This window comes from Phytophthora ramorum (assembly GCF_020800215.1).
Source record: "Phytophthora ramorum isolate Pr-102 chromosome Unknown Phyram_PR-102_s0008, whole genome shotgun sequence".
NCBI classification, from domain to species: Eukaryota; Oomycota; class Peronosporomycetes; order Peronosporales; family Peronosporaceae; genus Phytophthora; species Phytophthora ramorum.
The window spans coordinates 246898-261826 of NW_027150654.1; the positions used below are offsets into that span (position 1 = coordinate 246898).

Genomic DNA, 14929 nt, shown 5'->3' on the forward strand with positions numbered 1-14929 from the left:
GGAGGTTGGCCGTAGTTTCTCTGGCCGAGGCAGGTGTCGAAGCATTCGCAGGTCTGCCGAACGCAAGCCATCCTTGTCGACGGCAGTATCGCAGAAGGCTGGCCTCCCCTAATATACAGTAATAGCACACGCGTTAGATTTGGTAAAATTTATCGCCCCCACAAAGCTCGTACCAACAAAGAAATCAACCCCCTCCACTCCGTTCAGGTTCCCACCAGGGGGGAGATAGCGTTGGTCGTAGCTGAGTAATGTCGCCTTCTTGTACTTCCACCCCTTCTTGACGAGCTCGCGCCAAATCTGTGCGAAAGACTTTTCCACTACGAACATACCCCAGGAGTGATTGTCTCTGCTTGGCTGCTGATTCTGAAATGAAAGGCTAGCAGCAGCCCGTGGATGTTTATATCAGTAACCCTAGCCGCTTTCAACAAATCTCATGTCTCATGCCGACAAGTGCCTTAGAGTTGAACTGTTAAAATTTATCACATACAAATTTCTATATGCGGAGTTTTGTTTGCGGTACTCCTGTTGAGGACATCGCGGAATATTTTCACCTCTATAAATGCTATTCCGGAGAATCCGTAATAGCGTAGTGGAAGGGTTAATGCTCAGAAAGAATGTTGCTGGAAAGTCGACTGAATTGAATGTTTCGTGAATGTTGTTTGATGACAATTCGCCACCGAAATATCGTTTTATTGGTTTGCGGGTTAAAACCAAATAGTTTTCTGGGTAAAATCAAACACGTTTTGACCACTACCAAACACACGGAGTCTCAAGCAAAAAAAAAAAAACGCTGAGAACGAGTTGGTCCTGGAACAATAATCGGACAGGATCAAAATTGGCATCTCAGTCGAAGTGTGGTCCACTGTCCTTAGGTTTTTAACCTAACCTACCGTCTTACCCCGCAGAGAGTGTCTAGGCGTAATAATAAAAAATCGATGTGCTCAAAATCAATATAAAGCCCCGATCACAACACGTATCGGAATAGAAGGACGCCCACAGAGGAAAGGGTTCTTTTAAACGAGGTCTGAACCAAGGCTTCTAGGTTGACTCTAACAAATGGCTAGACCACCTACTCTCCAACCATTCTTCTCTACCGGTGGCCATCGACGTTGCATGTACTCATAAGCTCATTAACAAAAACACTCGTTACCAGCAACACCTTCACCAGAAGCTTTCCAGTGCACGATGCCCAGCTCACGACGCAGCTTCACAATAACAGAGAAGCTCTCAATTCTTGATGAATATGAGCCCGGTATTCAAGGGAAGGGTTTTCATGCTCTTGGTCGTCAACACGGTGTTTTGTCTAGCACCATTCGAGGCTGGTGGGCGAAACGAATTGAGCTGGAGAAGGCTTCGCGCGATCGACAAATTACCACACGAACGGCCCGACGCCTCAACGGTGGTGGGCGACGACCAGCTCACAGTGACATGGAGGAGTTGCTTTACGAGTGGGTCACCCACCGGAACAGCAAAGGCCTGCGTGTGAAAGACTCGTACATTCGGCTGCATGCGGTCAACATCTATCGCGAACTCCACGGCGGCAATGCAGCTGGCTTCGAGGCCTCGTCGGGCTGGTTAGCGAGATTCAAAAGACGTCGGAACTTGGTGTCACGCAGACAGACAACAACCCGGACTCTACCAGCTGATGCACCTGACGTTTGCCAGCGTTTCATCCAGCAAGCCCAACACCTCATCGCCAAGCATGGAATCAAGCCCCAAAACATCATCAATATGGACCAGGTCCCTCGCTACTTCGAGACTGAGCCCAAATCAACGATAACTACCCGCGGCGTTCGTGAGGTTCTGCTGCGAAAGGGCGGCTCAAGCCACAAGTGTTTCAAGGCGACGTTTACTATCACAGCGGAGGGCGAGTTTCTGACGCCACACCTGCTTTTCTCCAAGCTGAAAAACAAGCCCAAGTGTCCTGCTGGTGTTCTTGTGGATGTCAACAAGACCGGCATGTGGAATGATGACCTCCTCCTGGCTCATGCACAGACAGTGGTTTGCGGAAGGAAGGAGACGCAGCTCTACCGAGAGCCCGTCCTCTACCTGATTGATTCCTATGGATGCCACGTGAAACTGGCGGACTCAAATCGACTGGAACGCTATAACGTCTTCGTTCTCTTGGCCCCACCCAATCTCACCAACCTGCTCCAGCCACTGGACGTCGCTGTCAACAGGAGCTACCAGGAATTTTATCGGTCAAAGTTCGATGAGTACATCAGCTTGGCCCTCCAAGGCAAGAGCCTCCAGACCAAAGCCGGCAACCCCAAGGTTCTCCGTTCCGACACTGTGGCCCAGTGGACCCTTGATTGGGTGAGCTCCAAATCGGCAGCCGACGTCAAGAAGGCTTTCTCTCTTTGTGGCTTGGTAGCCAAAGAAAACTTTCAGGTGGATCAACTACACGCTCCGCTAAAAGATATCCTGAGCACCGACTTCGACGTGAGGAAGTGGCATGCTTCGTATAAGCACCTTGTCACGGAAGAAGCCGAGCGAGAGCTGGTGCGAGTCTCTGATCCAGACTGGTACATCCCAGAAAAGGAGAGAAGCATCCTCTTCTGTTGTCTTATCGTACGATTCTGACGTGCTGCCTCACGAGTACGCATCTGTCTTAACCAATTACATGGCTACGCTGGACGACCTGGTTGGACTACTGGATGAAGAGTACCTCGCGGCTATCAGAGGCGGAAATGCAGATCCAGCTGAGCTCGAGATCTATGCCGCGTCGAAGATGCACGGATGGAACATCAATCTCCAAACAGTCGATGACCAGTCTCGCCTCACGACGAGCTTCACTTACACAGCAGAAAATGCAACGAAGGACGTGTTCCTCGTACGAGGTGGCGGGTATTTTGCTGTTCAGGTCGATGGGTACCTCGTGTAGGCAGGATAAAGGCCGATACAAAAAAACAAAAACAATGTTAGTTTCTGATTTCTCCCAATTGAATTTGACAAGTTTGACATACCTTTTGTGTGCGGAGCATTAACGAGATTTTTCTCGCGACAACCCTCTTCCCATATTGGGCCCTCAATTGACGCGCCCAGGATCGAACCATGGACTAGTCGTACGACAATCCATGCTCTAACCGGTTGAGCCGTTAGCACATTACAAGTTAAAGGGAACAGACTCATATTTCTAGCTGTAGGGTACCTACCTGAGCTGCCGTTCTTCTATGTTGAAGGTATTGTTCGTAGTACAATGCCTAGGCACTCAAAACGAATACAGTGTTCAATGGGCGCAGTATTTTATTACTGCGCCTGGGTACTTTGTGCGGGGTAAGACGGTAGCTCATATGTGCTGTCCCGGTGCGTACGTCAAGCGCACCCAACTGTGTCAAATTTGCTCAGGGGACCATGAAATGGTCGGGAGACGCCTACAATGTTCAAGTTACATCCATCGTTCTAGCAGTTCCTACAGGCGACGCTGAAGTTGATCAGTACAATGCATTACAGAATACGCACCAGTTCCAAGAAGCCACCTTCCTGATGCGTTTTTTCCACGTACTTTACAATGTTACATAAAGAGTGACGGGATGTTCTCTCTTTTGTGCCCATGGTACGTGGTACCGGTTGGCGGTGAGCCAACCATTAGGCACTTGTTTAGCTTTTACTATAGTTGACTTAGAGCTTGTAAGGATCAAGCTTGGCTTACCTATAAAATATATTCAGTCTTTAAACCTACCGTCGTAGTCGGTTCCCTTAGACCGGGAACCGTGAATTTTTTGTTGTAGCTGGGCTACACAGTCGGTTCACCTCCTACCTTAGTGCAACATGCACTAAAGAATACATTCAGGTGACCACTCCACAGGGTGGTCCACATTCATAGCAAAAGGCATATGACTGGTAGAAAGTAACATCTTTCTACCAATGAGAGTCATTCAATAGATAGGGATTCTGCCAGCCATCCAATGGCAGAACCTCTCATTAGAAATATCCGTTTTAGGAGGAAACCCCATTTACAATCAATACAGTTCTCATTTGGCACACCAAAGCTATCGCTCGGTCCCTTTATTTAGGTTTAAGTATACTTGCGGATACAAGTATACTGAATCTAAGTTAAATACACCTACGCTTCCTCATACACGTGCGCACACGTGCAAGCTTAAGTAGTGGGTCTAAGCAGACCCATGACACTGCATGCAAACGCTGATCAAGGAGAAGGTCACGTAGCTTCTACTTAGCGTTCACCAAGGGGGGAGTGCAACAGTAGTTCTGACGCCGAGGCCGACTTAGTGTATGGGGAGGAAGTCTCCCAGCCGGCCGAGGAGAGCACTGCTGACGCAACCCTGAACGCGAAGGCTGACGTACTATTGGACGACTGACTCAGTCTTCGAGTAGAATGGGCTAAAGTGATGAAAAAAAATAATAGCCAAGCAAGGACGAGTTCGATAAGGTGCTAGCCAGGCTAAGGGTGCGCGACAGAAAAAGTAACGTTTGGGTGTGGAACGTAGCGCAGCTATGTGGGCTCGTAGATGTGTGCCGTTGGTTTGCAGGGGTCGGCGAGGAAAAATATCCCTCCTTTGATAAACTTGCATGCGTCTGGCTGGGACGGGGTTGCTCGACAGCGTTTTAAGAACGCGTGTTCTCAACCGGTTCATTTGTGATGAGCTCTTTGCGAACACGGACGGACAACAAGCGAGCTCAACGGTAACTGATACTGCGTCACAATCGGCGTGAGCTCAGACGCATGGAGGAAAGCAAGTGTCAGATACGGTGACGCAGATTCGGTCTCGATAGTAGTACTAAATGGTAATATAGTAGTAGTAGTATCACTACTAGCCGAAATTCTCAATACTACCAAACTCGAGTACAATAGTACCAAATCGTTAACCGGGACCAATGAACACGAAAACCACTGTATGCGGACTTGGCCCCACAATCTACTAACGCGATGTGAGACGTTTAACTCCATGGATATCGTAGATTGGGAGGCAACGATTCTTAGTGCGAACAACTTCAACAACCCCCAGCTATTACTTATCTAGTTGTCTGTCTTTCCCGTCAAGATTTTATGCCGATGGCACCCAACAATTACTGATTAACTTCTGTCACCGTTGCTCTGAACGATGAAGCAGATCATATCACGGTACGTCGTGACACTGTTCTGCTTGATTGATGTAGCGACAGACACGCGGCGCTAATCATAGTTATTGAAATTCTATCCTACCCACAAGGTTTTGTATGACCGTACAACATTGACGGCCAGCTTCAAATTCCCAAGATGATTTTGTGACTGCGTGGAAGGAAGCACGTATGCCAGAAAGCCGTCGCCCTCGCCGTTCTTAACGCAGCGCACAATCTCCGTCGTGCGCGTGTCGTGCAACACGATGGTGTTACACAGCGGTTTGCTGATCATGCGGTCACAGATAAACACCGTCTCGCGCTGGTTTGTGATGCCGATGGCCTGCAGTTGCGAGAGCTCGATGCCGCCCTGGTCAGCGCCTCGCTCATGTACGTGTCAACGTTGCGCGCGACCTCGTCGTCGTGCTGGCACTAGATCTCCCCTCCCCCCCCCCCCCCCCCCCCCCCCCCCCGACAATTCTAATCAACTGCGACAGGTAAACAACCAATATGGGTCGAGTCAAGCAGTGTTCCTGTGACGCCACTAAGCGTCCCAGAGGTGCGCGTTGGTGCCCAAACCAATGATCTTGTCTTCTCTTGGGTCGTCACGAGGTTGTTCGCAACGTGCGCGCCGCGGTTTTAAATCTGACGCTTTGGTTAGTTATGGCGGCAGCCCAGTCCTAGCCGTTCTGCTCCACGTACAGGCGGTAGACGAACAGCGCACCGTGGGGATACGACGACACAATCCACTGCGGGTCATGCAGGTCCGCCGCGGTCGTTAAAGCCACCAGCCCGCCAAGGTTGCTGGAGTCGCAGACGAAGTTGAAGAAGTTGACGCGGCGTACGGCGTGATTCACAACCCTGGCGAAGCAGGCTCCAAAACGTTGACACAATTGGGGGTCGAGTCAAACAGGCGTGCAATCGGCGAGAGAAATCTAAATGGTTTGTGGTGAGAGATGTGGTTTCTCGAACTCTCCACGGCGTAGTGCTGAGGAGTAGTGAAAACGGTGGGTACTCGACTCGTTGCATTTATGTGAGGGACGCCTAACTACTCGCATTCCTACTTCTACCTATGGAGTTTATAGTTCCAGACACTCAAACCACTTGAAAGGCTTCTGCGAGTCCTTGAGGATGCCTTCACCGTTCAAAAACGCAGTGTCCGCGTGGTTTAACTGAGGCCTGTAGAAGCGATCGAGGTAATAGTTGCCGAAAAGGTTCTCGTCGAGGCCCCCCAAACAGCTCTGAAACTCTACGAGGCCGTCGTTCTTCTTGGAGTAGTGCGGGATCACTGTGCCACCGAGGATGCAGGGGGCTAGATATCTCGACAGAAGACCAAAGAAACTGTCACTGCACATCGCAGCTGTCACGTTGCCGCGGTACGCTTCTTGAGCAGCCACATACGCCGCATCGATGGATGGAGTGCTGTACCATTCGCCTTGGTAGGTGGTTGACGTCCGCGACTTTAGCACGGGGCATTGACCCAACAATTCGAACAAACCCACGGCGATTTTGCTGTCCTCGTCGGTGCATGTATCAAGCAGGAAGTCGGACGCCATACTTCCAAGCATCGGGGCACTCACGGCCACCCACGATGTCGATGGCGAAAATTTGCATTTCCCCTTGGCAAGAGCCCCAGCCATGACCAAGCCGCCCATCGAGTGCGTCACAATAATCGTGTTGTCAATGGTGCCAGAGGCCACGTCGCTAGTTGCACTCATAGAAAGTGAGAAATCGCAGAACTTCTGCTGGAGCGTGTCGTTTCTCCAGCCAGCATCGTTCGTGTTGAGGACAGCGTACTTGATCGTAGAGCAGCAAGGAGCATGGCCGTGGATATCGCCAAACTTCTTCTTCGTCAGCTCTGGCGTATCTTGCAGCTCCGCCTCCTCATTCGGGTTGCCCAAACCGTGAAAGAAGACGCACGGGCGAGGGGTTGACAAACACCGACACTCCGTCTCATCCAGCGCCATGTGCGAGGCTTCTTCCAGCTTTCTAGATGCACTAGCCGGCAAGGCGTTCCCAGTAGCGAGAGCAAGTGCGGTGGGCGTCAACGACGTAGGCTTTGCTACAATCTTACACGAAGAAGTCCCATCGCTCAACTCTGGCTTCTCAATACTAACAGGTCCATCCAAGTACTCCACGTCAATGTCCAGGTCGCTACTCACTGCGGTGAAGCCAGATTCACCGGACGTGCAGATAGCGTAGTGAACGCCGGCGAACGTCGTCTTGAACAGGTTCCCACTGGCACACTCGAGTTCCTTTTTGCCCACCGCTGCGCTCGGAATCCGCGCAGCTTCATTGAGCGCAGGTAGAATCTTGTCGAAGGGCAGTGTGTGAGGTGGGAGACATTGAACTGTTTCTAGAGTAGAAGAATCGGTGGTCGTCAAGTAACCGGAGCCGTCCACGAAAGTGTACGTGAAATCGGTGTCCTCGTCTTGGAACGAGGCGTATCCGTTGTAAAGCACGCTGGCGCCGTTGGCGGACACGACAGGCGTGGCGTAGACGTCAAACTCGGATTGTCCGTGCAGCTTCATGGCCTTGCGCTTGAAGGTGACGTGGAGCTTCACGGATGGGGCGTCGGCCAGTGATCCTTTCAATTGGCGGTGCGTTGCATCTACGGCAGTCGTGGAGGCGAGGAAAGCGACGGAAGCGGCGAGTAGGACTCTCATCGAGGCGACCATTGTTGGAATGGGAGCCTTGCCGCTTAGCTGGATAAACTAACAATGCCAAGAGTTATCAATGTCGTTGACGCTGCTAGACTTGATAGAACCGTATCGCAGTCTAGGGAAGGCCGCACAACTGCCAGCGGCTCACGATTTGTTTAGCTGAGGTGTGGCATTGCGTAGCGTATACATGTGTTTGTATTACTTCTTGAGCGCAGATCCAAAGTAAAGTACAGTGCACTGAATTGTATGTCAAATTGGCATGTGAGCACATGGATTACGACAAGATTAAATACCGTGAAGAGTTAATGCGACTGTGCGCGAGTTTAGCACCTGAAAAATTGGAGCCTGCCTTCATCTTAACCTATAGATTTTGATAGTTATGCCGTTCTCACTTTATCACTGTTTCCTGCGTTGACGTGCCAAATGGTGGCGAACAATCGGACGAGAGTTCTCATTGAGAACTTGTCAAGCCCTCATCTCTGCATTGAAGGTGTCACGCAATCTGCATGTGGTCGCCATGCAGGAGTCAACGGCTGATGGGCTGCTTTCACTACCGCAAAACTCTTATCGAAAGACACCCCTTGCAGCACCAGGGATGCCGAATGCATGGGAAGAGGCATCTGCAAATAAATAACAGCTGCATCACTCGGAATTTATTTATCAAGGATATTTTCCTTGAATAGATTACGGTCACCTCGCTGGTTCAGACCCAGCTCACCTGCTACTGCACGTGCCTTCATCTGGAGCATGAGCGGAGACACTGGTACGCCCTCGCGCTTCAGGTCCCTTATCCAAAAGGCTAGGTAGTCCTCCTCCGCCCGAGGAAGAATGCAGCCGACGCCAGATCGTGGTTCCTTGCAGAGGTGCCCGTTGCCTTGGGCAACTTGTTTGGCGATGTCATCACGGGCTTCAAACCACTTGTGCAGTTGCCGCTTCTTCCACTTTCGGGCTTCCGCTTGGAGAGAGGGATAGAAGCGTGTTGCTGCCATGCCGTTCTGCTCGACGAAGCTATAACTAATACTGTATACTTGCGCTGGTAGCTGATAGCAGTGCGAAGGCACTGGCTTGGCGAAGCCTCGAAGCCTTTCACGCGTGGGCGGCTTCCTCGGGGCATTCTTGCAGACTGAGTAATGGCGAAGTGCAGTGCTGATGAATGGCTAGCTCGCTGCGTAACCTATCGACTGGTGGTAATTTATCTCCGGGGTGCCTTTCGATATGTCATGATAGATGATCAAAATGGAGTAATCTGATAGGTTGATAGTTTTTTAACCGTCGCCTGCAAGGGTGCCTTTCGATAAGAGTTTTGCGGTAATACAGTGTACTACTGTTCTGTACAGGTGGGACCCCCGTTTTCGCCACCATTTTCATTTATTATAGAAGTACATGTACACGGAGAACGTAAAACACATCCGTAAAAAGTAAGGAGAGACACCCCATCTATGCTACTCCGACACCACGTCCACAGGGCAACGACTTTTTACGAGACTTTTTACCGTATTTAATTTCACTTGAACCAATCTTTTTACGATGTTACATCATCGCCGTTATATACGGTACAGTAACACGGCACCCTGGTGACGTCTATTTTGTCTGCACACGTCCAGATACTGATATGGTCCACCCTGGCGAATACGGGGGCCACAATTGTATAAATACCACCCCTGGGACGAACCGAACCACGGTTCCACCTATTAACCCGAACCAGGGGGAGAATTTGGTTTGCTCACCTTTCTTTCGAACCGAACTAGGGCGGGAACTTGGTTTGTTCTGCAAATTGTTGTTTTTGATTGGCTAACAAGATATCATTTTACTGGTCAAAATGATCTGGCTTGGAATGATTTAGATCTACCCAAACCTGGCAGTCCTATTGCGGCCTTCCAGGATCGAGCCACACTAGCACACAAAATGAATGGGGATGATCTTCCAAAATCTCAGCCGATTCGAATGACACGTCCAAAAGCAAAGCGCTCCAAGACAGACGAAAGACATCAAGTCGCGTCTTACATATTACAAGGCTTCTATAGGAAAATAGCATAACACCAAACAGAATCATCATGATGATATTCCAATTATCGAGCTGCCCGAGCACTACCGTGTCGATGGCGAAATGATCGGAATGGCGCTATCGAATGTGCAAACAACATTGCCGAGCATCAGGTTAAGCTCCGGCAACGACAGGCTCGCCATGAAGAAGAGCAGCAGAGGTTCGTAGAGCAGCGCGTCGCAGCTGCACGAGAGGAGGTGGAGGCGCGAAACAGCGCACTCGTCCTCTCCATTCAACAAACCTACGGCGAGGAACTTCGTGTCGATGCGCGCATCCATACCGTCCTGGGGCAGCTTCAGGAAAGAGCTCAGCATTAGCAGCAACCCCACATGCTTTTAGCACAGCCGAACGTAAGAAAAGTAGCTGAAACCCAGCCCAAATCAGCCAATGCGCGCAGCCGTAGCAGTACGTGCCTCTGTATACACATCATGACCAACCTGGCGTGGCAACTTTAGTGCGTTCATGCTTCTTCATTGCACGTTTGCATCATTTGCAACCTCCATTAGGTTTTGAAAAGAGTGCAAAACTGGCCAAATCTCGCCACCGTGCGTGCACTCAAAGTTGAAAACGCCACCCCGCTTTTTAGCACAGTAACAGCCACCGGAACTATTCGAATTCAGCTGCAGTAAAATGGAGTTGACCACTCTAAGCAAAATAGAGATGCGATTCTAGTGCCGTCGAGGTCATGCGCCGACTTGTTGACAGCGGTCTCTGCGACCTGGTAGGCATACATACTTCATAGCTCCTTCGTAGTCCTCTCATAGGTTCCCCTATAGCCATACAGATCGAGAAGCCTAGTCTCCACGATGGCTGACTCCGTGGCCGCGACTGTCAAATACAGATATATTGCCGTGTCAGCCAGCGGATGCATGCGTATCTCAACTATGTACGCCGGCTCGGCCACTCTAATCTCCTTGTCGAACCCGGTGTCCGTCTTCGTGTTGGGCACGCAGCCTGCATGACGGACAGTGTCCATCTACATGAGACTTAACGAGCCGGGCACCAACATTAGAGCTGACCTACTCGCAGCATCAACACCTTCACTAACAAGTCTAGGCACTATGTACGTATCCTGTGCCATCTCACCCTCATCGAAGTTCTTGACGGACGAATTGGTGGCGACCGCGACCTTCTGTGTAACAGAAGTCGACGGTTGATGTTTGAAGCGACAGGACTGATTGCCTTTTGCATCTCTTGTCTTGGTCGTGACCGGTGGGTCTTGTCGACGAGCTGGGCGTGCTTTGGCTTGAGCTGTGCCTGGTGCTTTAGCTTGATTGTCCCTGTCTTTTTGACGAATCGTGTGCAGTCATTAACTGCTTCACGGCGATGAATTGGCACCAAACGCACGTCAATCATACCCTATACAAATCTAAATAATTGTGGTTGCTACCATTTTGAATGATAATGAAAGAAGGAGCGAAAGTTCCGACGAACCCATACAAACGAGTATATAATATATACTAATATTATTTGCTACGAAACAACGATAATCAAGATCATTCGTAAGACAGTTTGACGACAGTGTTAACAAGTAATGTCATTGGTCAATAACATCCGGCAAGTGCGTCAAAACTGAATCAGTGCGTTCAAGTAAGTGCATTCATGCTTGGCGTCTTCTCTTCCTCTGTCTAAATGCTAAATTGCGAGCGTTGTTGCTCTGTTCTTTTTCTGTCTCTCTAACTAGACGAAGCATTGTGGTGATCTTGAGTTGTGTAAACCGACGAGAGCGACGAGAAGAGCTAACCGACAGACTGTTTACCCACGCTTGGAACGAACTCCAGCTGCTCGAAGTCGAAACGCCGAAAACAAAAGCGTCGGCGATACTCGTGACCCTTCAAGCGAACGTCAGTTAGACGTTTTTAACTTCACTAAAAAAAAAACTTGCAAACTCGCGAAACAACCGAGCAGGTTAATTTTTTTCAAATTCGCTTTCGAATGCCGTTTGAGAACGTGCTCGCGACGGCCTCTTTAAATCGTGTACCTATTGGCCAAATATAGCGGTATACGGCTGCTCTGGTGTTCGTTAAAACCCGCAAGAATCCTCCGCTCTAGCACGGTAGTACTACTGCTTCACGATACGCTCGAAGACCTTTGTTAACCCTATGAAACAGTGCGGTTTGTAGTCGATCAGCTTCTTTTCGTTTCCAAGATTTAACAGACGTACCAATTGCTCATACAACTCGCCAATTACCTCAACTGTGCGAAGTTGATACACTGTCTTCGTTACTTTTTTTTTAAAAGCTGCAACATAGCTCGAATTTTAGACTTGTTGATGTTGCTGGTCATCTCAATCGCTGCTTTAGTAGCTGCATTAATCAGGTGCGACACACAACACTCCCGCGCTTGCATCAGATTTGATTTCATCATGTGTTGCACGTCCGATCCGCCGTCCGTCACCGAAGAAAAACAAAGTCTGTGGTTGCCAACCCAAAGTCCTGAAAAAATTGGCAGATCCAGCGCTTGAAAGGTCTACGGATGCCGCCGTCGCGGTCACCATAGTGTGGGGAACTTGCCGAACACCGAGTAATATTGAAGTGAGCTCCCAATCGGAGGCTACCAAGTAAATGCGGGTACCCAGAAATTTTGTCCCGATATCTTGGCTATCCAAAACTCGCACATCATCACCATACTCTTGATACCCTTCAAACAATTGTTGAGGATGAAACACATAATTTCGCGCTTGACGGAACCGTAAAGATCGAAGATGGCATGCGCGATGGTATGTCGATTGACGACTGCTCGAAAATTCTCCTTGATAACAACGACTTTGAGGATATGCGATTCCTCCTATTCTCCCATCACAAACGGCAGATTATTGTACACCACCAAAACCGTCTGTAGCAGCAAGCTGACGCGCTCACTACTTTCCGGAGTGTCCGCTGAAGCTACAATTCTCGTAACAATATCATCACGGGTTTACTTTCGCGAATCTTCTGCTGCCGTCTTAGCTGATACAATGTCATGTAAATCCTTTAGATGTTTCGTCGCACGCAACATTTTGTTGCCATAGAGATCATGGACGGGCTCATTCGATCGACACGAGTTGCTGGCAAGACATATCCACCCCCAGACGGAAGGGACTTGAACATGCAGAACTCGGACACCCCAGCAATAAATGACGGATCGCTCATTCGGACCTCGAGGTATAACTGCAAAACCCACCTTAGGTCGATAGTTTCCACCGTAAATCTCACTCCTGCAGGCACGCCGTTTGGAATTGCGTTTTGTAGTCGAAATGTAGTAATCGGTGTTATTGGAGCGGGCTGGTTTGCAGTTGATTGGTACGTAGGCCGTGCAATCGGGTTAGCGGATGCGGTCGAGAGCGGAATCAAATCCGCATTACTAGGCAGAATCATTTGCGGAAGCACGACTTGGGGCGACTCCCCTAAGCTTGGAATCGTCGTTGTATAGCTCCTAGATGGATAGGTTGATTGAGAAGCACAAAGACCATTGTAGTGTTTCGGGTCGTGTGAGCTGTGTGCCGAACTTGAGTGCGCCGGGAGCGTTAGTGGTGTCGTGTTACAGTTACAGCGCTGGTCAAAAGGGAAACGGATAGCCCTGCACCTGGAAGAGAGTATGACGGCTCATTGAAGGCGACGCGTTATCGCTGAGAGGGAGGCCCGGTGACTTGCATGGTGCCAACGGCACGTCGGGTCTTATTGTCAAGCATTCCTTCATCTGCAGCGCTGCAATGTGGGCTACCAGGAGGTATTGAAGTTCCATTTCGGAGAGTGAAGCTGGAAGTTAGTGGATTGACACACAAGTAGTAGGGTGGTGGTGGAAGATTCCAAGAGAGCGCAAGAAAATATGAAGAAGACCGTACACCACCTCCACGTCCGTTTCCGGTAGCTGATGATAAACTTCTCATGGAGCAATTACTGTCATTGATGCAACCTATCACGCTGCTGGACCGTAAAAACCAGGTTGAACAAGCGAACCAAGTCGAGGTTCTTTAGACTTCGTACAAGAGCATGGTATGTGAGCACTCCAGTGAGGGATAATCCCCGTTTGAGTGACCACCCAACCGGGAGGAAGAAATCTTCGCTCAACGATCGAGCCGAACAGGAACCTCCAAGACCGAGCACCATGTCGCGCAGTATGCCGGAGGCCGTGGCGTGGACCACGAGCGGGGACGCCAAGCTGGAGGGATTTCATTCACGTTTCTTCTCTCGATGTACTGACCGAGAACAAATGAGGATCTGTTCGTATATCTGGGAGATGTAGATGCATCTTCACCCGAATGTCAAAAGACCTGATGACCCTCTGAGTGACATGATCAAGACGATGTGGAAGGTGCAGCGCTTGGATAACCACGACATTGAACATAATCACTCTGTGATCAAGACATTCATCAAAACCAAGTTGAGTGCAATAATGCGTGTGCTTGATCCTCCCATGGAATGTGCTTCAGAATCTCGCCTAGAGCCGATGGATGGCTATGCACTGGGCGTGTTTTCAGAAGACTTTTCGATATTAGCATAGCGGTACCAGAGATGATACCGCCTGCACTGATACACAAGGAGCGTATTGAAGAAGAGCAAGATATATGGTTTCGAGATCCGGCGCTACCTCAAGGTTATGCTCGACAAGGCTCAGCTTCACAAGACTCTGCTCCGCAAGCGTTTGAATCCGTGGATATACCAGCACAAGTCTGGAAACTGCCGATGTCTTCCTCGTGTCACTTGGGTTGTGGTTGTAGTGCTAGTTTCCTCTGCGCGAATTGAGCGAGACGTTGGCATCAATAGCCAAATGGTAGCCACACAATGTGCATCACTGTCCGCACAGAACATTGACATGTATGCGTTCTTGAACCAGACCAGACAGTTTGTTGATGTCACACAGTGTCCGCGCCTCACAAGAGCTCAAGACGAAGGTGCGGTGCCAACCAATTTTCGATTGTCGTTGGACCCCAGACGCCGATGGAGATGTTCGAGAGTGACAGGGAGAACGCCCTGGTCAACACAGTCTCCGCGAAATTATCAAATGAGTTGTAGGACTTTAATACAGTGAATCGATTGCATTGACTCAATAAATGCACAGGTGCTTTTTATTTTCGAAATCGGGTTCATAGTTCCGGGTGTGGTGGTGCTCATCCAGTACATAGGTACTCGGGAGGGGTGGTCGTCGATGTGAGAACTGTTGAAGTGCTAGAACACAATGG

The 14929-nt window shown here is 49.7% G+C and overlaps 1 protein-coding gene across 1 annotated transcript; it reads right to left on the reverse strand.

Annotated features, from left to right (window-relative positions):
• Positions 1-6140: 6140 nt before the first annotated feature.
• KRP23_9134 (uncharacterized protein) lies at positions 6141-6617 on the reverse strand (the record flags this gene model as incomplete). The annotated part of the gene is made up of 1 exon (XM_067894660.1): positions 6141-6617. The coding sequence occupies one exon, from the start codon at positions 6615-6617 to the stop codon at positions 6141-6143; it is 477 nt and encodes a 158-aa protein (XP_067742311.1).
• Positions 6618-14929: the final 8312 nt, after the last annotated feature.